At 34.7% G+C, this 27,877-nt stretch overlaps 3 protein-coding genes and 1 long non-coding RNA gene across 6 annotated transcripts; 2 read left to right on the top strand and 2 right to left on the bottom strand.

The window, feature by feature from the left end:
- The first annotated feature begins 874 nt into the window (after window positions 1-874).
- On the top strand, window positions 875-7,200 carry LOC138315574 (beta-lactamase domain-containing protein 2-like). The gene is made up of 8 exons (XM_069256694.1): window positions 875-1,143; window positions 2,105-2,296; window positions 2,853-2,952; window positions 3,311-3,416; window positions 4,098-4,220; window positions 4,648-4,805; window positions 5,494-5,745; window positions 6,169-7,200. The coding sequence occupies exons 1-8, from the start codon at window positions 1,052-1,054 to the stop codon at window positions 6,412-6,414; spliced, it is 1,269 nt and encodes a 422-aa protein (XP_069112795.1). The 5' UTR covers window positions 875-1,051; the 3' UTR covers window positions 6,415-7,200.
- Window positions 7,199-15,222, bottom strand: LOC138315573 (beta-lactamase domain-containing protein 2-like). Of its 3 annotated transcripts, none has more exons than XM_069256691.1 (8): window positions 14,875-15,211; window positions 10,764-10,955; window positions 10,336-10,435; window positions 9,999-10,104; window positions 9,563-9,685; window positions 8,962-9,119; window positions 8,468-8,719; window positions 7,199-8,130 (listed from the first exon to the last, which is right to left on the bottom strand). In XM_069256691.1, the coding sequence occupies exons 1-8, from the start codon at window positions 14,988-14,990 to the stop codon at window positions 7,879-7,881; spliced, it is 1,299 nt and encodes a 432-aa protein (XP_069112792.1). In that variant the 5' UTR covers window positions 14,991-15,211; the 3' UTR covers window positions 7,199-7,878. The 3 variants fall into 3 exon arrangements, with proteins under 3 accessions (XP_069112792.1, XP_069112793.1, XP_069112794.1); XM_069256693.1 differs by having other exon boundaries at window positions 7,892-8,126; window positions 14,875-15,222; XM_069256692.1 differs by lacking the exon at window positions 9,563-9,685 and having other exon boundaries at window positions 14,875-15,214.
- On the top strand, window positions 13,095-16,056 carry LOC138315576 (uncharacterized). The gene is made up of 3 exons (XR_011207511.1): window positions 13,095-14,461; window positions 14,713-14,811; window positions 15,820-16,056. It is a non-coding gene; the product is annotated as an uncharacterized lncRNA (long non-coding RNA).
- Window positions 16,057-16,521: 465 nt separating this feature from the next.
- On the bottom strand, window positions 16,522-23,843 carry LOC138315575 (beta-lactamase domain-containing protein 2-like). Its single transcript, XM_069256696.1, has 8 exons — window positions 23,639-23,843; window positions 22,348-22,539; window positions 21,917-22,016; window positions 21,272-21,377; window positions 19,704-19,826; window positions 18,633-18,790; window positions 17,884-18,135; window positions 16,522-17,460 (listed from the first exon to the last, which is right to left on the bottom strand). The coding sequence occupies exons 1-8, from the start codon at window positions 23,728-23,730 to the stop codon at window positions 17,221-17,223; spliced, it is 1,263 nt and encodes a 420-aa protein (XP_069112797.1). The 5' UTR covers window positions 23,731-23,843; the 3' UTR covers window positions 16,522-17,220.
- Window positions 23,844-27,877: the final 4,034 nt, after the last annotated feature.

The following is a 27,877-nucleotide window of genomic DNA, read 5'->3' as shown; positions in this document are numbered from 1 at the left end:
TGTAACTTCACAAACGGGTAAATACAGCACTTGTGACGTCACAATGTCCCAACATGTCCTTGAAAAAATAATACAATCAACATTGTTGGGAGAAAATCAAAGAATTAAGGGTATTTGGTTTGAATATAATTGTATTATACCAACCTATTGGAAGCTAAAATTCACCTTTTCCCGGCTCTCATTTGATTCAAGCTACTGAACAAATCGGCTAGTACAGTTCAAATTGTTTCCTCTCATTTCAAGTCGACATTATAACAAAACTGAAAATCGTTTATCTTTAAAATAAACTCTAAACAATCCACGCTATGCTGAATTTATTTCATTTTGTTTTTAGTAGGAGCTTTCCTTTTGAGCATATTCGACATAGCGAACACATGACCTTTGCGTAATAATGCGATAGTTTCGCGCATTAACGGCAAAGTTTCGTGTATGAACGCGTAAGTTTCGCGTATTTACGCGTAAGTTTCACGTAATAATGACAAAGTTTCGCGTAATAACGCCAAAGTTTCGCGTAATAACGCCAACATGTCACGTAATAATGCGATAGTTTTGCGTAATAGATTTTTTTTCTTCTACCAAGATGAGCCCAATCGGCTTTCGTTTAACCTAAACCTAGGAATGGTTTAGGGGTTAATTTGTAGATGAGTTAAAAAAAAATTCTGATGCATCTGCTTCTGTTCCCGTTGTACTTTTTTTTCTGGAGAATCAGAATCAATCAAGACATTGATTTATTTATGTGGATCTTCATTTGTAAATGGTGGTGTTAACATGAAGTCGTGATTCGTATTTTGATAGAAGTATAAATGTGGATTGAGGATTGCACAATACCAGGCAAAAAGTTTTCTTTGAGAAAAAATCTTATTCAAAAGTCGAACATGATCATGCAAGCCAAAAATAAATATTCTGAGGTCAAATTCTGAGTATATGTGTGTTTATTGTGTGAATATTATTTACACAAGACGTTATATTTTACCTGGTGAGGGGTAATTGTAAACCCTAGTGTGCCATGCATGTAAAGGCACACTTCCATAGTTCATCGAGGTTGTAAAAGATGGCTGACGCAAAGGAGACACCACCCCCTGAACCAGTCTTTATAGACGGATTCGTCAAAGAAGGATTCGAAAAAGTCAAAGATGTATTCAGGTAAATATAACAATTTATAATTCTACTCCATATTTGTTTATTTATTTTTTCCCCAGAAAGTCAGGTTACTAGAACATGTTCAGAAGTTTCGTGGATCTCCTACCATAAACTTAGCCTCCTGTATGCAAGATCATCTAAATTATCTTTGATCTCGGTATCGTCTAAAATGTCTAATTAGTTACTCGATGTACACGAGGTTTGTGTCTGGGCTTCAAACTCAGTGATTGATTATAAAAATACATAAATATATAATTCCTCAACCCTGGCCGCACTCAAATCTATAAATGTTTTGAGGTATTAAAAAAAAGATTATAGCAAAATTAAACTTTGAAAGAACAAAATGGCCTTTATATCAAACATAAGCAGGCGTCCTTTTAAATTATAATTATTCTTTCACCAATTGTTAAATGCAACACTTGCCCAGGTCAATAAGTATGTTATCCTATATATGACTCAAACTCACTGTCCCATTTACTCACCTACCACACATTTCCATATCAAATACTTTGGAATGATTTACTACATGATTACTTCGGTGGGGTGAATGAAAGTTTGTAACGTTCAGATATCGACTTAAGACATAAAGAACACGTGTGGTTTGCACACATTCATATTTATTGACATTTTGTTCTTAAAGGTATATAATTTCAGATAATTTCGAACAATTTGGTGTAATATCACCCTAGAAAAATCTGAAATATAAAATAATTACATCCACAGATATTGGTAATCGGTGTGAAAGCAGCATGCAACTGATCTACAAATCACTGTGATATATCTTTCTCGTTTCCAGTAATTTCATGGTTTGTTTTTTTTACTTCCTCGACGGAATCGATTAAAAATCCGAATGATTATGCTATTTTCGCATGCTATTTTATCATATTTATTAATTTCTGTTTTCAATACATTGTGGTCTTAATGGTAATAAACCATGATCTGAGAATAGTTCATTTGATTTCAGAGCTAATTTTGAGAACGGTTCCGATCAAGGAAGTTCGGTCGCTGTTTACTATGAGGGGGAGTTGGTGGTAAACTTGTGGGGAGGCTGGGTCGACAAAGATTCCTGCTGGAAATGGAGAGAGGACACCATGCCGTGTTTCTACTCCACTACAAAGAGTCCGTCAGCTCTCGTCATAGCACACCTTGTGGACAGGTAAGGAGGAAAAACAAATTTTTGATTACTATTTAATGTCATATCTCATTCTTACTGATTCCTTACATAAACTTTAGAAAATTAGGGGACGTGGCGGCCGATTGATGAAAGTGTTCCACATAGTTTATATGTTTTAGACATCTAAAGAATGTCACATCAAGAATGAAGGTAGAGAGTGAAAAATCATTTCTCCTTACAAAAAATGTACCCAACTCAAGCTTTATCATCGAACACAAAAAAATGGCTCAGTTTTCCGTTTCCATATATGTAAAAGGCCTGGCATCAAATAACTAATTATAAAGGTCGTGATATCGTTTTGTTCCGAAGAAACGATAAATCACTACGCGTAAGGTACAGAATTTCTTCCACTTCCTAAACCAGACACGTTTTTTAATGACACTGGATGTTAATATACATGTAACTCAGAACTCGTACAAGTATCATAATCAAATGTGTTAAATTATGAGCTCATTAGAAATAGTGATCATTATGGGTTGTATGGACATTCATATCCTTGCACATAATTTATTAATTGTTGATATTCTTCTTTTGGTAGGGGTCTTCTAGACTACAAGGAAAAGATCTCTAAGTATTGGCCTGAGTTCGGACAGAATGGCAAAGAGGATATCACCCTGGAAACCTACATCTCGAACAGGGTAGAGTATTAACATCATGTGTGGACCATACACTGTACAACAGACAGATGTGTTATACATAGCTTTAACGGGTGCTCGTTTCATATTATATCTTATTAACAAGTCTTGAAAGATTTTAACTTAGCGATCATTGGCAAGCAAACAGCATGAAAAAGTCACAAATTTAAGCTAATCAGATTATCAATTTTTATCAAAATTTAATTGATATCAGGTTATCAATTAACAGTTATCACATTAGTCCAAATACATATATTCTGAATTTAAAAAAATGCCGCAAAAAACATATGAAGCACAATGCGCCAAATTTGAGGGAACAGCATGAAAAATGTCATTATTTACATTTTCCATTGAATATCAGGCAGGTCTGAGTGGAAATGATGAACCATTTTCCATACGGATGATGTTGGAAGACCCCGACAAGTTTGGAGATATTTTGGCTAAACAGAAACCTCTATGGGAACCAGGTATGGACAAAAATTGAATATATAACAGATAAAAACAACAGATAACTTTATCAAAGTATAGTATACAGTATATACTTGGAATCTCATATTATTGTGTTTTAAGCTAATCTGACTTTAGAATGTTTCCATACAAAATGGTACTTATAGCCATGGGGACATAGTTCTTTTGTGATCTTCACGTGAAACTGACATTTTCCCCATATATCAGTAGCCGGTAGTCATTTTTTCTTATTTTCTTAATCTTTTAAGCGTTTGCTATTTTTCAACAGATGAATTGAAATGCACTATTTTATACTTGTTATTGTTTACGCTTGTCTCTCAAATATGTGTACAGAAAACATAGGATAACTTATACTGTTATATGTGTAAATCGCATACGTTTTTTATAAAGGAATTTGCAAGAACTTGAACATCAGTACCGTAAACACGTTTATAACATGCATGCTTTAACGAATTCATGGTTATAAGTTATGACGTAGTAATGGTCATTCCCGTCTATATTCCTGAAATATATTCATATATATGCTAACTACATGTATGCTTATAACAAAGTGATTTGGATGGTCCCAGGATTTATAACAGTATTTTACTGTATCCTTATAAATAAGTCTAGTAATGTCTCTTTCCAGAAACGTATTATTGTGTTATTCATTTGTCGCTCTTTCGTCATTTCATCTGTAGGAACAACGCATGGTTACCATCCAATAACGTTTGCTATGTATCTGGACCAAATCGTGAGGAGGGTGGACCCAGAAGGACGCAGCCTGTCCCAGTACTTCCAAGAAGAAATGGCCAAACCGTTTGGTATTTTATTCCGCTTTGTACTTTGATATGAATAATATACATTCTATTCTCTCATACCTACGGGTGTAATACTGGTTGGTCTAATGTTATACACTCGTGTCACCTGAGGCTGTATTACATGGCTACCCATGCCAGCCTCATGACGTCATAATAGTAGTCGATCCAATTACACCCAAAATTAAACATCAGGGCCAAAATGTCCCATCTTTACGTAAAAATAACTCTGAAATGTTCATTCAATATACATATATTTTGGGGGGGGCGAAAGCAATCAAATAACTAGTCAGTCGTTATTGTTTTTTTTATTTCTTTATATGTTAAAATAGATATTGAAATAATTGTTAAAAAACCAAAATAAGATTCATTACTGAAATGGAAAAAAATGCTTAAAAACAATTCCGCATTTACAATGAATTTACTTTGCCAGATGTCGAGTTTTACATTGGACTCCCTAAGGAGTTGTATTATAGGGCTGCCCCTGTATCAATAAAGACTGACGCAGATATGGAAAAAGTGATGGGTTATATGAAGGGCGAGGACGAAAACCTGACCAATCTCGTTAACAATACAATCACAGACCAGGGGGTAGGTTAACTATGTTACATACTGTCATCTTAGTAAAAGTTAAATCATTGCCTAATTAACACAAATCTGGAGATTCATATCGGTAGTAACTGACTGACACAGGGCAGTTCTTTCAACGTGAATACGATGTGTTCTATTTGTTATTTTTATATAAAGTCTTCATTTTATAGTAATGAAAAATTCATGAACAGTAAGTGACATTTTCCTCGAAACTACCATCACTATCCAAAATGATTACTTTTTAGTATATGATATGGGTTAAATGTATATACCACTGATAACAACTACGAGACATCTTCCCTTATTATTTTTTGTATATGATGGCATGCCGGTACCTAGATATATATAAATACTGTTTTCAATATCATTAGTTCAAAAGAGGAGGTAAAGTACATCTACATACGCTGACACGTGTACAATTGGTAAATGTAAGAGACGTTACAATGAAATAAGGCGAAGTATCTGAAATAGACGTCGTCTACCTTGTTCATGTACCCTGTTGACGTACGATTAAGAAATTTCTACTGGGTAACTGATTATAATTTCGTTCCGAATGGTCAATTCGATCTCATCCTCTGTCTGTAATATATAGCAAAATTCGCTTTTATATGGTCTGATACATTACAATAAAACTTTTAGGAATTGTCTATGAAATTATATGGGGTTTTTTTATCTCTTTTGCATGTAGACGGATAATAACCCTTATACAAGAGAGGTACCCCTGGGGTCCCTCTATGGACACGGCACTGTGGCCGCTATTGCTAAATTCCATGGCATCATAGCTAATGGTGGGGTCTACAACGGCAAGAGGCTGTTATCAGACGAGGCCATTGCAAGGCAACAGGTACCCAGATCCTACGGCAAGGATTTGATCTATGGTACAGAGTTTATGTATAGTCTTGGAACCATGGTAACTGCATCAGTGGATGAAGGTCAACCGGTAAGTGTTTTGATTATAGTGGACGTTTTTGAAAGGATTTTATTCTAACACTCTAACAGAATGTTTTGTCATGTCCCTTTCTGACATTTCTAGAACATAATAAATATACCTTTAAGTTTATCTGATCTACACGGATTTTTCCGTTTTGGTCTCAAACATAATGACGCTGCAACCAGTGTTTTAATCATCATCGAATAACAGTAATGTCTTTTTTTGTTGATATTGTATCGTTGTATTTAAATGCTTTATTTATACATCATGATTACCTTTCCAGTTTTAATGTCTATGTCATTTCCTGCACGTGCATAATATAGCATATATATACTGCTTATGCTCATGTTTGTCAATTCTGCCTTGTAAATAATTATAAAAATAGCATACTAACATTGCATACTGACATTATGTTTTATTCTATTTTCACAGCCTGTGCTTTCCTTTGGACACGAAGGTTTCGGTGGACAAGTGGCCATCGCAGATCCCACACACAAGATAGGGTTTGCATACGGGACAAATTATTTGAATCCTGATATACATGAGGAGACCCGCTGGAAAGATCTCAATAACGCCTTGTATGAATGTGTATATAAGATCAAGAACATACCGGCCAAAAGGACACTCTGTGTGTCCCATAAGCAAATGAAAGCTGCGGAGGACTCGCAAAAATCATAAAATAATTCAGTCATTTATGTACTAAATGTTTATGCTCGAAAACTTAATACAAATGTTTTATTTTGTGTGTGTGTTAACATAGATCTTCCTTCTGCGACGCCAGTCCCTATCCGGATTCCGGTAAACATAGTTATTTCACCGTCTCCATCTATTATAACTACATGTAGTTATACAAACACCGGTCAAAGAGGAAATATCATCCGGGCGGTTTACGAGTAGTATAATGTTGATGATTCATGTAAAACTCAATGATCACAATGGTCACTAAACAAATGCTAAGAATTCCACTTTTCATCAGATCAATAATAATAAGAAATCCAGACACAAACTTCCTTAGTTCGAACTCGACGGGAGCACGGTAACGCTTCGAGTGATCAGAGAATTCGAGTTACGATTTATTAGATATAAAGTTAAACTATTCAGGGCTAACAAGATACTTGGTCAGGATATTTTACTTTTCTTTCCAGTCTGGTATGACAGTGCCATCGTCTTGTGTTGAATTGGGTATAAATTAACATAAAATTAAACGGCTTCATGACAGCCAGATGTCAAAGACATCTGTCCAATGACGCCAGCCACCAGATGAAGAGCACAGCCCAAAAGTAGAAAGTGAAGGAAGATTTCAAATACCAGCAAATCGAGGCTAACATCAATTCTAACAGTGAAATCCAAACAGACCAAATGTTTTAAAATGAGTCTTGAAGTGTCATTTGTGGTGGTGAAACCCTTTATTTCAAGGTTAATATTTTCTTGATTTTCATAAAGAACATAACAAGATATGTATTATAAGTTTATTGATACAACCTGGCAAAAGTAACACACGTAATTTGTATACCTTGTATTGAAAGAACATAACAAGATATGTATTACAATTTGGATGTAAGTTAAGTTTATTGATACAACCTGGCAAAAGTAACACGTAATTTGTATACCTTGTATTGTGTTGTATTAAGATGGAAATAAACATAAATATACAAGAGAAAAGTGTTTTTTTTTCTTATTTATACAGCTGTAAAGGAATTATTGACTTTTTTGAAGATTTCAGCTAAAAGAATATTATACTAAAAACATCAAAAGGCAACTCATATTCAAATATCATCAAAATTTAAAAATAAAATTTTGAACTCCATGTTTGAGGAACTTATTCCGGAATATCATAACCATAAAAAATGTCTACTAAATAAGGATAATAAATGTCGAGAAAAATATAGCAAAAGCGAAGTGTCCTTATAGACACACAATATGCGTTGCAAAGAAGTATAAACATACAAAATGCGTTGCAAAGAAGTATAAAAACAAAGGCATTCATTTAGTCACAATCATCGAATTCTGACATAACATCGTTCGTTCATATTATGGATATCTAGTCAACACAGCAGTAAAATGTTCGTAGCAACCACATTGCAATAATATATCACCTGGTGACGTCACCGGATAGTAAATGGGTTTTCTTGATCAACAATATTACTTTCGGGAAGAAAGCAGCTTCTGCGTTGCAAGCAACTCTTCGTAGCTCAAAAACAGTTTTCGTTTTGCTGATATCTTCTTTATCTTATAAACACACTCATACATTGCGTGATAGAGATCCTTCCAGCGTCCCTCATTTACCAAATCTGCGTTCAAATGATTAGTTGCGTATGCGAAGCCAATCTTATGGGTAGGATCTGCAAAGGCCATCTGTCCACCATGTCCAATATGTCCAAAGGAAAACTCTGGCTACGAAAATAAATGATTTTAGATATAATGACAAATTAATTAGCATGCCAGCATTAAGATTGATATTTCGTAGCCATTTTTGTAGGAGAGAAATGTCTTCAGATATGATATAATGTGTACTTTTCGATGAACCTTTTTGACTGTGGTAACCTGATGTACAATCGTTTATGTCAAACGCTCTTCGTTGCAAAATCGGGATGCACTTCAAATATTTGTCAGGTACTTTGTGTTGACTGATGTCGGGGATCCGAGTCTTCGTTTAGCATAAGACCTTGACACGTTCTTAAAGGACTATAAGTGTCACTATGGCGCTAAGAGAATAAAAAAGAATACTCACTGGCTTGTCGTCATCTAAAGAGGCCAGCACCATGGTCCCGAGACTAAATGTCCAATCCATTCCATACACAGCGTCCTTACCGTAGGACCTGGGCACCTGTTGCCTTTTGATGGCCTCCTCAGACATCATCCTCTTGCCTTGGTGGACCCCTCCATTAGCCAGGATACCGTGCAGTTTAGCCAGGGAGGCAGCGGTCCCATGACCCAAAGCAGATCCCAAGGGAACCTCTCTGACGTAAGGATTGTTAGTATTCTGGACAAACATAATGCTGTAATCGCCTATTATTTTCCTACTTTCTTAAGCATTTGTTACGTATTAGATATTGTTGTTTATGTAATGATAGTTGTCTAAGCTTTAGTTTACAAAACCATGCTGATTTGGCTTTAAGAAATAATTACTGTACAAAGTTTTGATAATTTCTAAACCAATATAATAGAATGTCTGCATTAAGTTGAATTTTGTGCTGCTGATGATAAATGCATGTGCATACCTACCAAAACGTCTGTGAAGGAAGCATTAACCATTTTAGTCAGTTCCGGATCATCTCCATGCGCTCCATTCAAGAGTTCCGTGTTTTCTACAATTCCCATCATTAAATCAGGAGGAGCTCTGTAGTATAGTTCCTTAGGGAGTCCAATATAGAACTCGATGTCTGTAAAAGATACATATGCATATTTGATACGATGTTAAATGAACATATTTTATTGATAGAATAAGGAATGGTCTCTGATACCCTTGGTAATTATGTAGTTAGATGTTGGATACTGTAAGACAAGTTCTTATCTTCGATTTCTATACCAATGAAAAATGCCGGGGTGGGGGTTCCTGAAAGTTTATGTACCGGTTTTAACTTCCACGGCCACCAAGACCACATGCACCACAATATAGTTCAATGTTAATGTAACTCCAAACCGACAATGGTAGCATTAAATGACAAATAGAGGCACACATTAACGCGTTATGATGTCACTAACAATGTTGTTACTAGAAATGCATTCAACTACCGTTTTTGTTCTTCTACAATTTGATTTTAAAACACAAATGATTTGTTGAGAATTGCTTGTAAACGGAACGGTATAAACGCCAAAACCTCACCGAATGGTTTGGCCATTTCTTCTTGGAAGTAATGTGCGAGGCAGCGACCTTCTGGGTCCACCCTCCTTACGATTTGGTCCAGATACATGGCAAACGTAAAAGGATGATAGCCATGTTTTGTACCTTGTCGAAAAGACATATTTTCATTCACATGTGTTTTTATGTCGGTTTTAGTAAACTCGATGATTAGAAGTGCTTGTCTTTTTGTTAGACCTTTGATACCAACGCTGTAGTTAATGCATGTTTCGAAAATAGGTTATTTCTTCAGTCATAAAAACAAGAAGTGTTTTTAAGGAAATTGATATCCATGGCCATAAAATTGGTATTCAAAACCATTTTTGCAAACGAATACGTTAAAATTGATAAATTAAATTAATTTAAAGAAAACCGGAGATATAAAGGCCTGTTCAGGTATTATGGTATCTATGTGACAAACCTGGCTCCCATAGCGGCTTCTGCTTAGCTAAGATTTCTGCAAACTTCAGAGGATCATCTTGTATTAGCCATAAAGAAAATGGTTCATCAGTTCCGCTTAGCCCAGCCTTTTCAAATACAACAAAAGTGTACTTAAAAGTTATTGGGCAAGAGCTATCTTATCACAAAAAGGAATTTTGTTGGTACCCATGGTAATCAAGTTAGGTCAGAACACATCTACTCATTCAATGTCATATATAAAATGTTATATATACAAACATCTATAAAGCAAGACACAAGAACTCTTTATTGTCATTTTTAAACACGGGTTAAAAAACTTTGCTGACGACAGCCGTTACCTTATTGGTGATGTATGTCTCTAGAGTTATCTCCTCTTTGCCATTCTGTCCAAACTCTGGCCAATACTTGGAGATTTTTTCCTTGTAGTCTAGAAGTCCTCTAAAAAAGTACATTTCTCAGACCGATTACACTATGTGATGTTCACATTAACACAACATGACTGATTAATTAATTCAATAAATACTAATAACATGATCGGTAACCGAGGTAGAAAAATCAACATTAAATATGACATAAACAAAGTTTCTATACTCCGAGAAGTACCCGTAAGTATAATTGATCATAATAAAACCACAGATGTTACTTTCTGTCTCAGTGAAGAAAGAGATCTTGTTTGAAGCAGTAAGATTAAACCTGTCAGGTAACTATAGTCAATAGTGAGTTTGATGTTCCTTTGACGTATTTGTGGTGATATCCCAAGCCTTACCTGTCCACAAGGTGTGCTATGACTAGGGCTGACGGACCCTTTGTAGTGGAGAAGACACAAGGCATGGTGTCCTCTCTCCATTTCCAGCAGGAATCCTTGTCGACCCAGCCTCCCCACAAGTTTACCACCAACTCCCCTTCGTAGTACACTGCTACCGAACCTCCTTCGTCGGTACCATTTTCTAAGTTTTCTCTGGAATGATAAACAGCTGTATTAATATGAAGAGTTTGGGTCTTTTTATTGCGGTGTCGATACACATCCATACATGATTATGATTAGTTCTGCAACTTAGAAAATAGGAAAACAGAGAAAGGCATCGATCAAAATTATTATGTAACTGCATTCCTTCGATTGAATCTTCTATTATTGGCTATTTTTACTTAGAGCGTAAAAAATATGTGCTGCTCTGAAATCGTAATAGGAAAGAAACTTAATCTGGAATATATATTTTTCTTAAAATCTTAGTGTTTCCTAGCAGTGTGCGTTCGCCGATCACCAGAGTTATGCAACTACTTATAACGCTTAGCATTTGCGGAGACGGCGGTTGTGTCCAGTGACGGTATAATGTGATGTCTACGAATGGTTGTCACATAAACTGAACATTGAAACTAGGATACATAATAACATAGAAAGAAATGGTGATTTTTTTCTAGATTGAAATACAACAATAATTTATCAAGAAGTATCATTATGCAAGACCTTACATGTTTAAATTTCAGAATTTAAGAAATACGAAAAAAAAAAAAAAAACTTTCAAACTTTTCAAAATATTTTTTTAGTAACAGGGTCGCGGACTTCATTATTTGCTAGAGTGTGTTGATTGATTCCTTCAACACTATATGCCAGGTGATGAGTGGATGGGGGAGAGTATTTGTTTGATTCGTTTTACACCTGTATACACGTTTGATAGTCATGCTTGAACTGATAACCAAATGACAATAAAGGTATAACAATTTAGTTATAGTCTGTTTCAATATGAAACACCAACTCAGGTAAAAATTAGAATAGACACAGGTACATGTAAAAACGACGCAGACTTTGTTAAAATGTACTAATGCATATTAATAAGATATCGCATACTGTACACCTTTAAGCATTTTCAATTAAATTAAAAGTATAAACAGATTGTACTGATCATTATTATATCATTTGTTGCAAATGTTTGATTTTTCTTCGTTTAGGCTTCCTATATATCATGTTCTACTTGGGAATACACTGTATAGACAGTTGCGAGACAGATTGAATTTGAAGTTAGAAAATTAAATTGCAAATCGAAACGATTTACACATTTGCTTTTGTTTGATTTATTAACGTCCTATTAACAGCTATGGTCATGTAAGGACGGCCTCCCATGTATGCGGTGTGTTGCGTGTATGTAGTGCGAGGTGAGTGTTTTGGGAGACTGTGGTATATTCATGTTGTGTCTTCTTGTATAGTGGAACTATTGCCCCTTTTTATAGTGCTATATCACTGAAGCATGCCGCCGAAGACACCAAGCAACACACCCCACCCGGTCACATTATACTGACAACGGGCGAACCAGTCGTCCCACTCCCGTTATGCTGAGCGCTAAGCAGGAGCAGAAACTACCACTTTTATAGACTTTGGTGTGTCTCGGCTAGGGGATAGAACCCAGAGCCTTCCTCACAGATGCGAGCGCTCAACTAAAGGCCAAAAGTGAGGTGGTGTCAAGGAAGACGTTGGGAAGAATGGAGTAATTTAGGAAGAAAGAAAAGATAAGATCCTAAATTTAGTCGCCTTTTACGATCATGCAATAGGGGCAGCAGGTACAATTCTAACGCCCTACCTGCAGGGCTACACATTTGCTTACATAATTGTAGGTAATTTTGTTTTAGTCAAGGATATACATTTATTTCATTTTGTCAGATGCCAAAATAATGCACGATATGTTACGTATATTAGCATAAGGATACACAATTGGCATCTCATTCCTTCTGTGGTTTTAACATCATTTTCAAAGTTTAAATTTGGCAAAAAGTAATCAATATATGAGTCTTTGTCTTCAATAATGAAATCAGATATATTTTGTTTTTAAATGTCTAGATTGTTGCTTAAGACCTTTTGTATGAAATATGGTCCGTAAGTAGTAAACCGTGACAAAATCTATAAAAAAAAACCCGTTAGTATAAAAATGGAAATCTCCGGTATATTTTTCACTCTAAGGTGTTTTTTTAGGCTGATCATTAAACTGTATGAATACTAGTACGATTACCTGCGATTTACCAGTGATTCTTTACAATACAATGCAACACATTTTTTTATTTATCACAGTGTCACACATTTTTACATATGAGAAAATAAAATATTATATTATAAACATATCGCCAAGAACTACACCCGGTCCACCCCAACTGCGAATGATAAATATTATGAAGTTCCTTACCGTCAATCGATTGATTTGTAACACAGCGAGAAATTCTGTACCGTGTAGCGATAAACGCTAACACTCTACCGACACAACGTGGCTATTTTTAGACTCGAGTACTGTCGCCAAATCCACAGGTAAATCGCGGGGCGCTCTGGCTACATCAGCTATACCAAACACAATCGTAAATGTTACAAATACCGTAAAATCTTGTGTTACTTACACACCAGTGTACTTTGCACATGTATTTTTTCTTATGGCTTTAAATACTGAAAAAAATCTACTATCGGTATATTTTGCGCATTCAAATTTTGGGGAAAACGATGTCCGGGGAACCACAAATTCAGTGTTATAAAGGTGGTAATTTCATTGCAAAACATTCACAATAAATGCTTGACAACTTGCACAAAAAGTGTTGTATTTAGAAGAAATAACATAATATAATTGCACTGTGCTTGTTTTCTTTTATTGGCCACCGTAACTGAAACAGTGAAATATTATCTTGCAGAACATGTCAAAAACATTGGCAGTCCGCCGTATTCGATCCGTACACATGTCAATGTCTGGAGATATTACACATGAATAGTTATCAGAACTATTTGAAAATATTATAATTTAGTTACTTTAAAATTGCCACAATAAGTTATAAGTGTGTTTGAGATCATTAACAAACTTTAAAGAGCATTCCGATAGCATTTACGTTGGCTTGCAATAATCACATCGTGAGTGAACTCACTATCTGTACGGCACCAGATCCAAGCTGATGGCTAATTATATATAACAGTACGGTTAAAATGCCACTAACCTTCTAGCTTGTCAGTTTTGCTGTAATAATATTACAAACCACTTATTGAAAATCCTAAATATAGGACAGTTTAGGACTCGTCTTATAAATCCCACGTGTGTTTTGACTTTTTGCACACGGCCTGCAGCCGGGACATGTTATGGCGGTTCCCTACGTAATGAGCATAGCTAGATCTATAAGGAGTTTCATATGCAGTTTTACTAGAAATATGAAGATTTGTTAAAATATCTAAAATAAAGAAATACTAGTCAAGTGAATTTTTATGCAATTTGAAGAATATTTGTTTTGTTTTTAAGTAGATACAGACGCATTGTTGATGATATATAGATCGGTTAAGCTAACTAGCCATTCAGTTTCGTTAAGCTGGATGAGAGGCCCGAGCGTAGCATCCAGTACCAGTTTACCTGTGGATTTGGCGACAGTACTCGAGTCTAAAAATAGCCACGTTGTGTCGGTAGAGTGTTAGCGTTTTTCTTTCTCGCTGTGTTACAAATCAATCGATTGACGGTAAGGAACTTCATAATATTTATCATTCGCAGTTGGGGTGGACCGGGTGTAAGATTACAACTTTACTTATCTTAAATTGTAATATTGTATCCGTTCCATCGTATATTTGGCAAAGAGCTACATGACCAGTATTACTATCTAGCTTGGGATTAAAAAAGCATGTAATATTATCATTTAACAAAACAGAATATTCGTATGTGTATGTTATATACATTTCTGAGACAGACTACAAATCTTTCTATCCTATCTAGATCTAGAGTTGATGCTCGGGGATGACCCCTGATTGTGGTGTGCTAATTTAAATGACAGCAGGCATAGCTGCAACGGTTATCGTTTTCCCATACTTACAGGTAAAGATAACACAAGCTGTATTATCTACGTATGTGTGTGACATAATTAATGTACATACGTACCTGAAAACATCTCTAACTCGTTCAAACCCATCTTTCACGAATCCCTCAACGTTAGCTGGTCCTGATGGTGTTGTCATTGTTCGTATTCTGCAGATACTATATATAGAAGCGGACATGTAACCTGGTCTCCTAACGTTATGTAGACTCTAAATTACTTACTACATGACGTACCTGACAGTGTTTACTAATGCATTTACTATAGATAACGCATTGGTCTAGTTATCACCATATGTTATACATAGATTTACACGCATCGTCGTCAAACTTTCCCATGGATTGACGAGTTAACACTAATAAGTGAAGCAAGCGAAGCGAGACCACCTGTATACCTGTACGTCCGACTGTATGTATTCGTGATTTCGAAACCAAATATATATACGTATATATGTCTATATTAGAGAATGAAACACTTATATTATAGATTTTATAAATAAAAGAAAACCCAGAGAGGCCTACAACCTATTTAAAATTGACCTCCAGGATATATATAGGTAACAGATAATAAAATATCTTGGTGACATGTTTTTGTCAGTAAGTAAAACGCCGATAGAACGATGGTAAAAACTGATTACTGCAACGCATTCGTTAGAGCAAAAATAGTTTAAGTACCAATGTCACAAAAATATAATAAGTGTTTGGTTTTGGTTTCTAATGTTTACGTCTTTTTAACAGTCAGGGACATTTACGGACATTACGGTATTAGTCTATGTTTAAACTGGTGATTTTTTGCATGCCTGTATATAACTCCTTACGCGCACTTTCACAGAACTATGTTGATCAAAAATGTGTATGAATCGGGGCTAACATTAGGTATGAATTTTGACTCGTAAATTGTTGTGTAGTTAGTTAATGTAGGCAAAATACACGAAAACATGTCCATAGTGTTCAAAACATATATACGTCACTCAATAACCATGTCATTATGTTTATTATTTTATATTGCAGGTACATGGAGCCTTTCTTTGTATGCCCTACAGTTTGAATTGCACCTGCGCCCCTACTGCATGATCGTAAAAGGCGACTAAATTTAGGATCTAATTTTTCCTTCTCCTAATTTCCTGTATTCCTCCACACGTCTCTCTACAATTACCCTGGCTGTTAATGGGACGCAAACATAACAACCTTACCAAACCTGGCCTTTGTTTGACCACAGGGCCTTGTTACTATTGATGATATATATAAGATAGGTCACGTCTATTTACATACATTATGTAAATAGACGTGACCTATCTTATATATATCATCAATAGTAACGAGGCCCTGTGGTTTGACCGAATTTGACTTTACAAAACCAAACACATCTAGAGTTCTTTTTGACATTGTAACGCAAATATATCATATATGGAGGAGCACATTCTAGGCTCCGTCATCATCGATATATCATAGAAAACTGCAGGCAGTTCATGAGAGTAATTGACCAATCACAGACCTACAGCAACTTAATTCACCTGAAGATTAGAGAGAAACTACGCCAAGCTTCAAAGTCACACTGTCAGTCACAGTGTACCGTTATTCGATGATTGTTTTGATGCACCTGACATCAAAGGACCAAACTATACCTGATTATCTGTTATCATAAACAGAGATTTACGTAAGTTCGAGGCTTCTTATCCTTTTACAGAAATCATAATACATAATAAATATCAGTTTATATTTTGTCTTTTTTATTTACAGATTTTGTTTTATTTTCACTGTGCAGTACAATGTCGGACTAAAGATCCACAGAGAAATTAAAAATGTCTAAAAGGTCGTTATCATACAGCTTGCCATAAGTGCATATTTGATAGTGGTATACGCTCGTACATTTTTATCTTTATTGAAGTGACTGTCTTACATAGTGAACATCAATAACATCCATTAAAGCTGAAAGTAAAATAAATGTCGTATAAGGTAAAGAACCTTTGATACAAGTACAGAATCTTGTAAACTAAATAACAAATAAAGGACATCACCGAAATAGGATTGAAAAACTGAAACAATTTTGCACAAGATTAGTAACGTTAACCGAAGACAACGACCGGGAAACGATAATGTTGAAAATGAAATATCGGCATACCATACGTATGTATAAAATATATGAGAAGAAGTCTAGTGACTGGTGGCACTTAGCTGGTAATTAAACAATTATTATTCACATCTCATTACTATACAGACAAGCAGCTGTGCTTCATTTCGCTTGTCCCCGTTAATTACGTTGTAAAAGAAGTTGTAGGCGGTGGCACCGTTTCCAGGTTTTTCTCCAGGTAAACAAATAAACAATACCATTTTATTCATTAAAATGTAGCACAAAATTAATGTTTTATTAAATATTCGAGCATTTTCGAATATGATCGAGAAATGTTATGATTATTGAGCAACCTCCGCCATTTTCATTTGCTCATAGGATTCGCAAAGGGACCTTTTAGCGGTTATGTCCTTGATCTTATATACACATTCGTACAAAGCATTATAGAGATCTCGCCAGCGAGTTTCCTCATGCATATCCGGGTTCAAATAATTGGTCCCGTATGCAAACCCTATCTTGTGTGTGGGATCTGCGATGGCCATTTGTCCCCCGAAACCACCATGTCCAAAGGAGAGCACAGGCTAGAAAATTGATTAAAAGAAGATAGAGTAGATAATGGGAATATTTCTGTTATCTTTTTTTATATCAATCACACGAATTAGCGTAATCGGTAAATGTTACATATGCATATTATTAAAATGACTTCAACATAAAAATTATAATTGGTGGGATAATTATGTTGTATAAATAAAGCATATCTATTATAAAACTCGACTAAAATATGAAAAACATTAATGTTATTAGATGAAAATTAAAACGCTGATGTGCAGCATCATAGCGACCAAAGCGTCTTTCAGAAAGAAAGAATCCGCGTAGATCAGATAAATCTAAATGTATATCGATTATGTTCTAGGAATAACAGTAAGGGACATGATAAAAACATTCTGTTATGATAAAAGTGATAGACTTCATTCATTAACGTCTACCTCAATCAAAACACTTACCGGTTGACCTTCATCTACTGCTGCAAATACCATGGTTCCAAGACTAAACATAAAATCTATACCATATACCATATCCTTGCCGTACGACCTGGGTACCTGTTGTCTTTTTATGGCCTCTTCTGATAACATTCTCTTTCCATTATGGACCCCTCCATTAGCAATGATACCATGGAATTTAGCAATGGAGGCCGGAGTTCCATGTCCAAGAGCAGACCCCAAAGGAACCTCTCTTGTATAAGGATTATTAGCCATCTAGGTTTGCAAAATATATAAAAGGATCTCATTTTGATTTTATAGACAATTTAAATGGGAAGCTTGCTATGTATAGCAGCCAGAGGAGGATAGGTCTGTCCATTCGTTACGAAATTGTAATCGGTGTATGTTGTAGGTTTATGTACATAACTGATTCTTTTTGGAATTATTGACATTAACTGTTTTTCCCTATAAATCTAAGTATAAGCCTCCAATCGTATAAAATAGAGAAACAAAGGGTATTAAGTAGTAATGGTATACTCATTGAATCAATATATTACACTAATAGGTAATCATGTTGAATAGTGATGGTAGTTTTGAGTGAAAGTAAATGTCATTTACTGTTCATAAATACAAAATGAAGATTTGGCATACAGTTGTTATCGAGATTCAAACGATGTCAAGATATTTATTAATTAGGCAATGCTGAATATTTTTCGTTTTGAATTGATGTACAACTTTTGCTAAGATGACAATATGTAACAAAGATAACTTACCCCCATGTCTGGGATTGTACTGTTAACAAGGTTAGTCAGGTTTTCGTCCTCGCCTTTCATATAACCCATCACTTTCTCCATATCTACCCCGTCCTTTATCGATACAGGGGCAGTCCTATAATACAACTCCTTAGGGAGTCCAATGTAAAATTCGACATCTGGAAAAAAAGTATTTTTTTTTGTAAATGCTGCAGTTGTGACATGTCCAGGGTGTCCTTCATCACTATTATCTTTTGTATTTTATTATTAATGCATATAGTTGTACTTTGTTGTGATTTTATTATTTCAATATTAGCCTAAATATGTTCAATAGATATATAAAATTCTTTTCAGAAATATTTAACATAAGAATGGTTCATTGCAGCCTTAGAGTTTTAAATGTATCCGTTTTCGGTTTGGTCGACGTATTAGGTCATCTTATTTTGATGCTTGGTAGTATGGCTAATCATTAGAAAGCATTTTATAAAATGTCACAAATTCTATGAGTTTCAAAAACAAAATAGTTGTATGAATAATATAAATAAGACCTGGGTGATGGATTAATTTGTTTGTTTTACGTTTAGTTTAGAAGGTGGACGCTTTGAATTCGAACAAGGAAGTCCGGGTAATGAAATTATCTTAGACATAAGTTTTGAAGTAACAAATTACAAACGACATAGTTTTTGTAACGTCATCTTTGATTGGCTAAGTCTGAAATTAAGGCAGTTTTGGAAATCAGTATGTTTGATCCTGAGGCGTGAGGGCTAGTGGTAATATGTCGTTAAAGAATATATCACTGCTAATCGACTACATCTGTGCTACGTTTCTATTAGGCTGGGTATACTCAAAGTTCATAGAATACCCCCATGCATTGTAGTGATTTATTCTCCGTACGAATACATTTTTGTTAGATGACTTCGTTTGAAAAATCTTAATTTGAAGAAAATCTGTATGGTACAAGTATGTATAGTGACAGAAAAATATATACTGTATTGATATAAACATGATATGCAAATCATAACAGTTATATTTTAATATAGTAAGCGTGTCAAACTATATTAATCATAATACAAAATAAAAAAAATAAAATACCGAACGGTTTGGCCATTTCCTCTTGGAAGTACTGGGCGAGGCTGCGTCCCTCTGGGTCCACCCTCCTCACGATTTGGTCCAGATACATAGCAAAGGTCAAGGGGTGGTAACCGTGTCTAGTTCCTAATGATAAGGTTATGAAAGAGCGATAAAAGTATAAAATAAGAATATGTTTTAGACTTATTTTCATATTAAATTAAAATATTTAACCAATATATTGCAAGCTAAGACTAAGATGAAATAAAGTGTTCGGGAGGAATCGGTTAATCAACTTCTCCTATTCACTCTTATGAATTGACGGATATAGTATAACATGAAATGTTCGTGGGCATTTGCCTTTGTGATTTGGAAATTTAAAATCAGCTCGTGGGTTGAAATATTCGTGAATAATGTATCTAACATTTCATCGTTTAACAATCGTGGTAAACTTATTAAACACTTACAAAACACTAATCTTAACATTAATAAAATGGAACATGGTATAACAAATACCTTTATTAACAAAGGTTCTCGAATTATGAATATTACTCTATGCCAGCTCAGAAATTCCTCTAGCAGTCTAAATTCTGACCTATTTCGCGATCATTTGAGAGATTCTCCAATTTGTTGATGTGGCCTTGGTGATGAAACAGCCGAACACTATCTTTTCATATGTCCAAAGATCATCACTCAGAACCAAAATACATAACTCTAATATTCCCCACTCGCATTTTAACACAAAAAATTTACTGAATGGCTGTGACAATTGTGATGAAGAAAAAATACATATTTATTGCAATGCAAATCAGGATATATATCTGAAACTAAAAGTTTTTTTTAGATTTTTCTACTATTATAGGTTGGGGAGATACACTAATAATAATATTCATTCATAATGTAATGTTAAATGTTTTAATATTTTGTTGATAATTGTACTATACCGGATTTGTTTGGATATGGCTAATATAGGATTTGCCTGTTGCCAAATCCATTTGCATATTATTTGCAATAAAATTTGTTGAAATGAAATAAATAAAACACGATTACATAAGGAACCTCTTGGGACCAACGGGATTACTTCGTTATGAGTATAGTTCGTTATATATTTAATACAGATGTCTTACAGGAAACCTTGGCGGGTGATGGTAATGAATGTGTTATAACCATGAATTCGTTGTAACCATGTTCGTTATAAACGTGTTTACTGTATATTACTTGATGTAGTCATTGCTATATTCTATTAAAGATATATCATGCATATGTATAGCAGTATAATATTTGAGAGACATACATAGAGTATAATAGGTAAACAAGAATATTAACATATTGTTTCAAATGATAAACGAAGCATGCACTCCTCTTTTCATGATTATGAAAAACAGTTATACTTATTCATAGCGATTATATCATAGGTTTACATGAAGACCATGGCTACAATCGAATTGTATTATTACCATGGATATGAATGTCATTTTTATGCAAAATATTCTGAAGTTATATTATCATAAAACGCAAGATTCCAAGTATATACTGTATATTATACTTTGATAACGTTATTTGCTCTTTTTGCGTGTGATTTACGTCCCTACCTGGTTCCCATAGAGGTTTCTGTTTAGCCAAAATTTCTCCAAACTTGTCGGGGTCTTCCAGCATCAGTCGTATGGAAAATGGTTCCTCAACTCCACTTAGACCAGCCTGATATTTAAGATGGGATATTGATTATAGCATGTCGGGTTTTTGTCTTCAGCATGATATGCATTTTAAAACAAAAAATGGATATCAATGCTTAAATCGTATATAACGCTGCATATAATTCATTGGTAATTAAAATTTTCCATTGATACACAGTAGCCATGTAATGTAAAACGAATTGCCCCTTATATAAGCGCATAATGGTTGTATCGAATTTGGCACAATATGCTATATTTTATTTCACACATTTTTAAAATGCTATTATTGTATTTGGAGTAGATGGGACAACATATCTTTAATTTGTGTACTTTTCATGCGATATCTAAGAATATCGCCTAACATTTGAAGGTACCTTGCGAAGGATAACCAAGGAAAAATCTTTCATGACTCGTTTGATAAAATTTCATATGAATCTAACATTTTTTAAAGACATGGCATACATTGGATGTAGAGTGTTGTTTTAAGATAATGTTATAATAATGTAATAATACATTATTGTCTGTTGTACAGTGTATAGTCCACACATGGTGTTAATACTCTACCCTGTTCGAGATGTAGGTCTCCAGGGTGATATCCTCTTTGCCATTCTGTCCGAACTCAGGCCAATACTTAGAGATCTTTTCCTTGTAGTCTAGAAGACCCCTACCAAAAGGAACAAGACAGACTGTAAATGAAAGTGCATACAACCTATAACGTCTCAGATGACTAATACTAATGAGAGTTGCAAAGATCAACTCATTCAAGGTCGAGTTTAGAAGGTGAGGAAATCCGGGGTATCAGAATAAAAACAATCCGACTTTTGGTTAAATTTGTACCTGGCAACCCATGTGGAACACGTTCACCAGTCGACCACCTCTACCAATAAGTTTTAGAATCATAGGCGAGGAATCTGTAATAATGAGATGAAGGATTTAAGAAATTTTCAAAAGTTTTGCTTATAAAGTATATTATGTCTTATTTGTTTCCTTATTACCTGTCCACAAGGTGTGCTATGACTAGGGCTGACGGGCTCTTTGTTGTGGAGTAAAAACATGGCATGGTGTCTTCGCCCCATTTCCAGCAGGAATCCTTGTCGACCCAGCCTCCCCACAAGTTTACCACCAACTCCCCCTCATAGTACACAGCGACCGAACTTCCTTTATCGGAACCGTTCTCAAAATTAGCTCTGAAATTTATAGATATGAACAAATGAATTGATCGCAGATCGTGGCTTCAAAATCTTTAAAAATTTATTAAAATAGTTCGAAGAAGCGTGAAAAAATCCTAAAAAAAAACAAACAAACAAAACGAAAAAGCGTAATGAAAAAACAGAAATTAAGTGATACAATAACGAAGTTTTGACACTGATTACCAACATTTGTAAATGTATTATTTTAAATTTCGGATTAAATCAGGACGATATAACACCATGTTGAACGAATCAAAGGTACTCTTAAAGGTTGTGTTAGATATAGAGTTTGTTAAATGTTTATATCATCATGTGATATGCAAGTAAGTAAGTTCAAGAGGAACTATGGCCTTAATTAAGCTTGGAGAATTCAACCTTTGGCCAATGTTCACGAGAGTAGTATGGAACCGTCATAGTCTCGAATTTATCATTCCGAAATAACATGAATTCACACAAAGATACATAAGGTTATTTAACCATTTTAAAGTCATGCTTCAGTCATAAGCTATATTCTGTCATGTAAAAAAGGATAATGTTTACAGAGACTTCATCCCCTGAAATTAGCTGGGATTAAAATATAAATATGCAAAATGCGCATGTTTTACATGTCTTATGGTGAACTCGATATCTGAACATTACAGACTTTCCTTTATCTCGTTGACATACCGGTAATATATTGCATGTAGTATATCATTCCTAAGTAGTTAATGTGGACATACAATGTATTTGGTGGGTCAGTAAAAGGGACGAGATTGACTTATATATAGCATAACATAATCATAGACCTGGGAACGTATTGCACTTAACACTTTGTGTAAGAATAATTGTAACTAGAAAATGAGACATGCACATATTAAAAGAAGGACATTTAGTGTTTTCAGTTATTTTTTGTTATAATCTTTTACTTATTTTGGGGCCAAGATACAAATTTAAGGTAGCTATTATTTATTATTTGCTATAAGAAATTTTAATACGCTATCTATTTTTTAGAGAGACACTCCAAACATCTATAAACATACATTTTATATAAGAAACTTTGCTGTCAGAATAAAAAGGGAAAAAACATCAATCAAATAATACAAATTATTATATTTACCTGAATACGTCTTTGACTTTTTCGAATCCGTCTTTGACGAACCCGTCAATAAAGACTGGTTCAGGGGGTGGTGTCTCCTTTGCGTCAGTCATCTTTCACGACCTCGATGGATTGTGTTAACGAACCTTTACTATATGTGGGTAACACACTATGAATTACGATTATCCGTTATCAGGTAAAATAGTCGAGTGTCTCGTGTAAACACAGACCGCACAATACTATACACATATGTACTTAGAATTTGATCCCAGAATATTTACTTTTGGTTTGAATAATCATATTCGTCTTTGCGTCAGACAGATTTTTTCTCACGGAAAAAAATGTATTTGCCTAGTAATATACTATACAATTATCGACCTATTTTCAGGTTGATACGGTGAGTTATCAACCCGAGTAAGTAATATATCCCGAGGCCGAGGGTTATATCATATTCGAAGGTTGATAACTCACCGTATCCACCTGAAAATAGGTTGATAACTGTTATATTATATGACATTTACAGGATATTAACCCGGTTCTTCAAAAAGACTACAAAACAGGATGATATTTGCAAATGTTCCTTTTACAAAACTTGCTGCCTTCCGCCAAATATGTTGCCGACTATTTATAATGACGTCACAATAGATTAATCCGACGTCTTTGAATAAGGAAACTCCCGTAACGCTATATTTGGGTACGACTCGACGTCAAAAGTGATTATGACGTCACATCTAAAGGGAGTTTCCTCGATCTATTTTTGACACAGGTTACTGGACTCGCGAGAGGTATCTGGACTGAGTCCAGTAACTTCGCGTGCTTTTTGCCGCCGATTTCGGGGTTGATATCGCAGTTGATGAATACTTCTGAGAAACGTATTGGCCAATCAAAATACAGCAAAAGCACCACTCATATAATAAAAAGTGTTAATCTACATTATGCGATCTTGTTTTATTGTTTTACATAGAGATATCGGGTACGTGGATAACTTTTATGAAAAGCAGACACAGAAGTATATAACTCTTTGCTTTAAATTTCAAGAGTGACTTTGACGTGTTTGCGGGGGTATAACTATGAATTATCCTCGATACTCCAGGGGTTCCGATCACTTACGATCTCTACACCCATGGACTATCTCATAGTAAAATTGGAGGCAGCTCAGTGGAAAACATTTGACCAATCACAGGCCAGCTAAGATTTCCTTTGAAGACTACAGAGAGAGCGACGCCCATCTCGGCCGTTAAACGGCTCTTTTGATGTACATCAAAAGACTAAATTAGCTGTTCTGTTATGTTGCATCTAATTTTATTTTGAGATGGTCCAGGGGTGTAGAGATCGAATGTGATCTGAACCCCTGGAGTATCGAGGATGGCTATGAATGTAAGTCGAGGCTTTATCCACTAAAGCTAGCATTCACCAGAAGGTGGACATATGCGCTCACATGAATATTCAAAGTGGTGCAGATCAATCTCAAAAGATGTTTCAAAACAGAAATTACCCCTATCCAAAGTGCAATCGTTTATTGAAGGGTATATGTCAGAAAAAGGAAACATAGTTGAAACGCAAATACAATATATATATTTCATACTTTAACCATTGTTTTCAAGAGTACTTTTGTAAAGGCCCGATAGATTCAAATAAGTTTTAATTTTATGTCGTGATTTTCTTACACGAAAATCAAAGTCAAATTATTATTTCCTGGCGGCATATGTACATCTAATGCTTTATATGTAGAATTGCTTCTACCGCTGAATATCCTTATGCCACTCATTCCTGGTTAGAACATTCACAAAGTAAACACATCGTCCGAGAGGACTAAGTTGCCACCTGTAAATGACCTGCTCTGTACAAAGACAAACAAAAGTGTATATATACGCCCAGAGAAGTTTGTGTATACTTCTACTCTCATGTGTTTACCGAAATAATCCGTGTGATTAACGTTATGAAGATCAGTCCGACACGTTCTATTTGTAACCATAGTCATACTGACTTGCGAATAATTAACCCAATAAAACTGGGGATTTGAAAAAGAAAAACCTGAAATGGCGATTTTGTGTTGTTCTTACTAGTATGTTAACGAGAGAATAAATGACGATTTCGTTTATAATTTTACAAAAGACACCTTACATATAAATCTCCAAAGCTTGGCAAAATGCAAAATCATGAATGCTTGTCTGCTACTGAATCTCTATCACAATTATCAGTAATGTAATTCAAAAGAAAATTGTATTATTCTAAGTAATATCAAATGTGTTGCTTTAAATAAGTACCTGAACATTTTAAACATAAAAATAACAAACAATGACGCAGAAACAACATAGTCCAATAAAGTAATATCAATAACGGAATATAGATATAATGTAGATTTGTACGGATACTTCTTAATGCGTACAATAACAACAGAACCAGGCGTTTCTAAAAAGAAAACCGTCTGCAAAAAGTAATGTTAGCACTGCATCGAGCACCCTTTTTTGTATTTCTATCAGCACCATCTTTTTAATTATGTGTATATGACTTATTTTTCAGTATCAGTTTTGGTTTTTAATGCAGTGAAATATAATCTGACTAAACGTGTCATTAAAAGATGTAGGTAGAGATAGTACTGATCAAGCCTGGTTGGCAGTAGTTGAAATATACCATGTTCATTGTGGATAGTCACTAGGAGATAGAGTTGTCATAATGATATGTGTATGCGGTGAAAAACATGTCAGTTTATTTGTTTTGTGTGACTCATAAATGTAAATGATTCATACATATACCACAGATTATGAAGTATGATTGAGTGTATATTGACATTACAAATGTTTTTAAGGTTGCTTAATAATTAGTCAATTTGAAAACCAATGCAAGGGAAATTTTGGCAAATGTGTGTACAAGTTTTCTCAGGAATTCTGTATGTGTACGACAGTTGAGTAATACGAACACAATCAAACTAAAATAGAAATAATTACAGTAAAAGTTTGACAGTAAGTCTTGTATGGATATATATTAAGTATTACTATGCTATTATTATAGAAATAATTACAGTAAAACTATGATAGTTAGTCTTGTAAGGATAGATATTATAAGACTCTTTCATATGTGGATATGAAGGATAGGGATATTCTACCCGAGGGTCACAAAATGTAGTAAAACCCGAGGCTTGCCGAGTGTTTTGCAACATTTTGTGATCCCGAGGCAGAAAATTATATACATAGAGATTGGCAACTCCGCCATTTTCACGATCAGCAGATGTACCTCTGTATATGCTTAGGGGTTTTGAGATAAACTCTTAAATAGTTAAATAGAGCAGAATAACTTTGATATGTTATAAAAGTTCAGTAGTTTTCAGATGGTTTGAGTACGATTTTGGATAGAAAAAATAATGTTTTAACTTACGTATTAATAAAACAAAATGCACTTCCGGTTTTAAATATGTGATTTTCGAAAAACCAGGTAAAATTGCTTATTTTCGTGCTTTCAAAAATCATATCAAATAACATCAATCGGGAAAACCGGTCTCATCAAACCATGATACAATGTTTAAACTTTGTGTTCATGCAAAAATATCATCTTTAAAAGAATACACTTAAAAGTAGTTAGCCAAGGGAAGATGCCTATAAACCGAAGGTCCAGCTGCCTGTCAACAAAGACAAAGAAGGAGTTTCCAATCTCTATGTATAATGTTTCTGCCCGAGGGTAGAAAATCCCTATCCTTCATATCCACTTATGAAAGAGAATTTTATTTTCATACCTCGACGTTTTATTACAATTTTAAAACTATAATATCCCTCCATTCCGTTGTTTGCATCTTTTATAGTAAAATCAGTCAAGTTTGTGAATAAAATGCTGAAATTTTACCGAGGAAATAGAAATTTTGTTGACGCCGTGACGTCACGAGGCTTTATTGCATGGGTAGCCATGCAATACAGACTCAGGAGGCATGAGTTTAATGCCATAGACCAGCCAGTATTACACCCGTAGGTATGAAGAAAAATTATTACTTTACTAGTATTACTCTTACCAGTATATCACTGTGTTTATATTGTCTGTCTTCTGATAAGCGTAATGACACATGTCATAGATGTACCATACATAATAAAAGATAATATTGAACAGAGTGTGATATGTACTTAATTTTTTTCTTCATTATATGTGTGTCATTTGTACAAAAGACTCTTGTGTAATACAATTGACATAATATATATAGCATGAATTGACTTTAGAAAATAAATCCTCCAGAATATCGCACTTCCTCCATCAGTTCGTCTCCTTGAGTATGGC

Source organism: Argopecten irradians, chromosome 2, assembly GCF_041381155.1.
Source record: "Argopecten irradians isolate NY chromosome 2, Ai_NY, whole genome shotgun sequence".
Classification (NCBI taxonomy): Eukaryota; Metazoa; Mollusca; class Bivalvia; order Pectinida; family Pectinidae; genus Argopecten; species Argopecten irradians.
The sequence above is the reverse complement of the archived record's forward strand: the minus strand, read 5'-3'. Positions and strand labels throughout refer to the sequence as shown.

Bases quoted from the DNA above. Each gene is read 5' to 3' on its own strand.
- LOC138315573 (XM_069256691.1), bottom strand. From the start codon at position 14,990: ATGTCCGCTTCTATATATAGTATCTGCAGAATACGAACAATGACAACA. The intron at 10,956-14,874 runs GTACGTATGTAC...TTATCATTCCAG, and splicing joins CGAGTTAGAGATGTTTTCAG to AGAAAACTTAGAAAATGGTA. The intron at 8,720-8,961 runs GTAGGTATGCAC...ATGTTTGTCCAG, and splicing joins CTTCCTTCACAGACGTTTTG to AATACTAACAATCCTTACGT.
- LOC138315575 (XM_069256696.1), bottom strand. From the start codon at position 23,730: ATGACTGACGCAAAGGAGACACCACCCCCTGAACCAGTCTTTATTGAC. The intron at 22,540-23,638 runs GTAAATATAATA...TATAAATTTCAG, and splicing joins AAAGTCAAAGACGTATTCAG to AGCTAATTTTGAGAACGGTT. The intron at 19,827-21,271 runs GTAGGGACGTAA...CCTTATCATTAG, and splicing joins GAAACCTCTATGGGAACCAG to GAACTAGACACGGTTACCAC.
- LOC138315574 (XM_069256694.1), top strand. From the start codon at position 1,052: ATGGCTGACGCAAAGGAGACACCACCCCCTGAACCAGTCTTTATAGAC. The intron at 1,144-2,104 runs GTAAATATAACA...ATTTGATTTCAG, and splicing joins AAAGTCAAAGATGTATTCAG to AGCTAATTTTGAGAACGGTT. The intron at 4,806-5,493 runs GTAGGTTAACTA...TTTTGCATGTAG, and splicing joins ATACAATCACAGACCAGGGG to ACGGATAATAACCCTTATAC.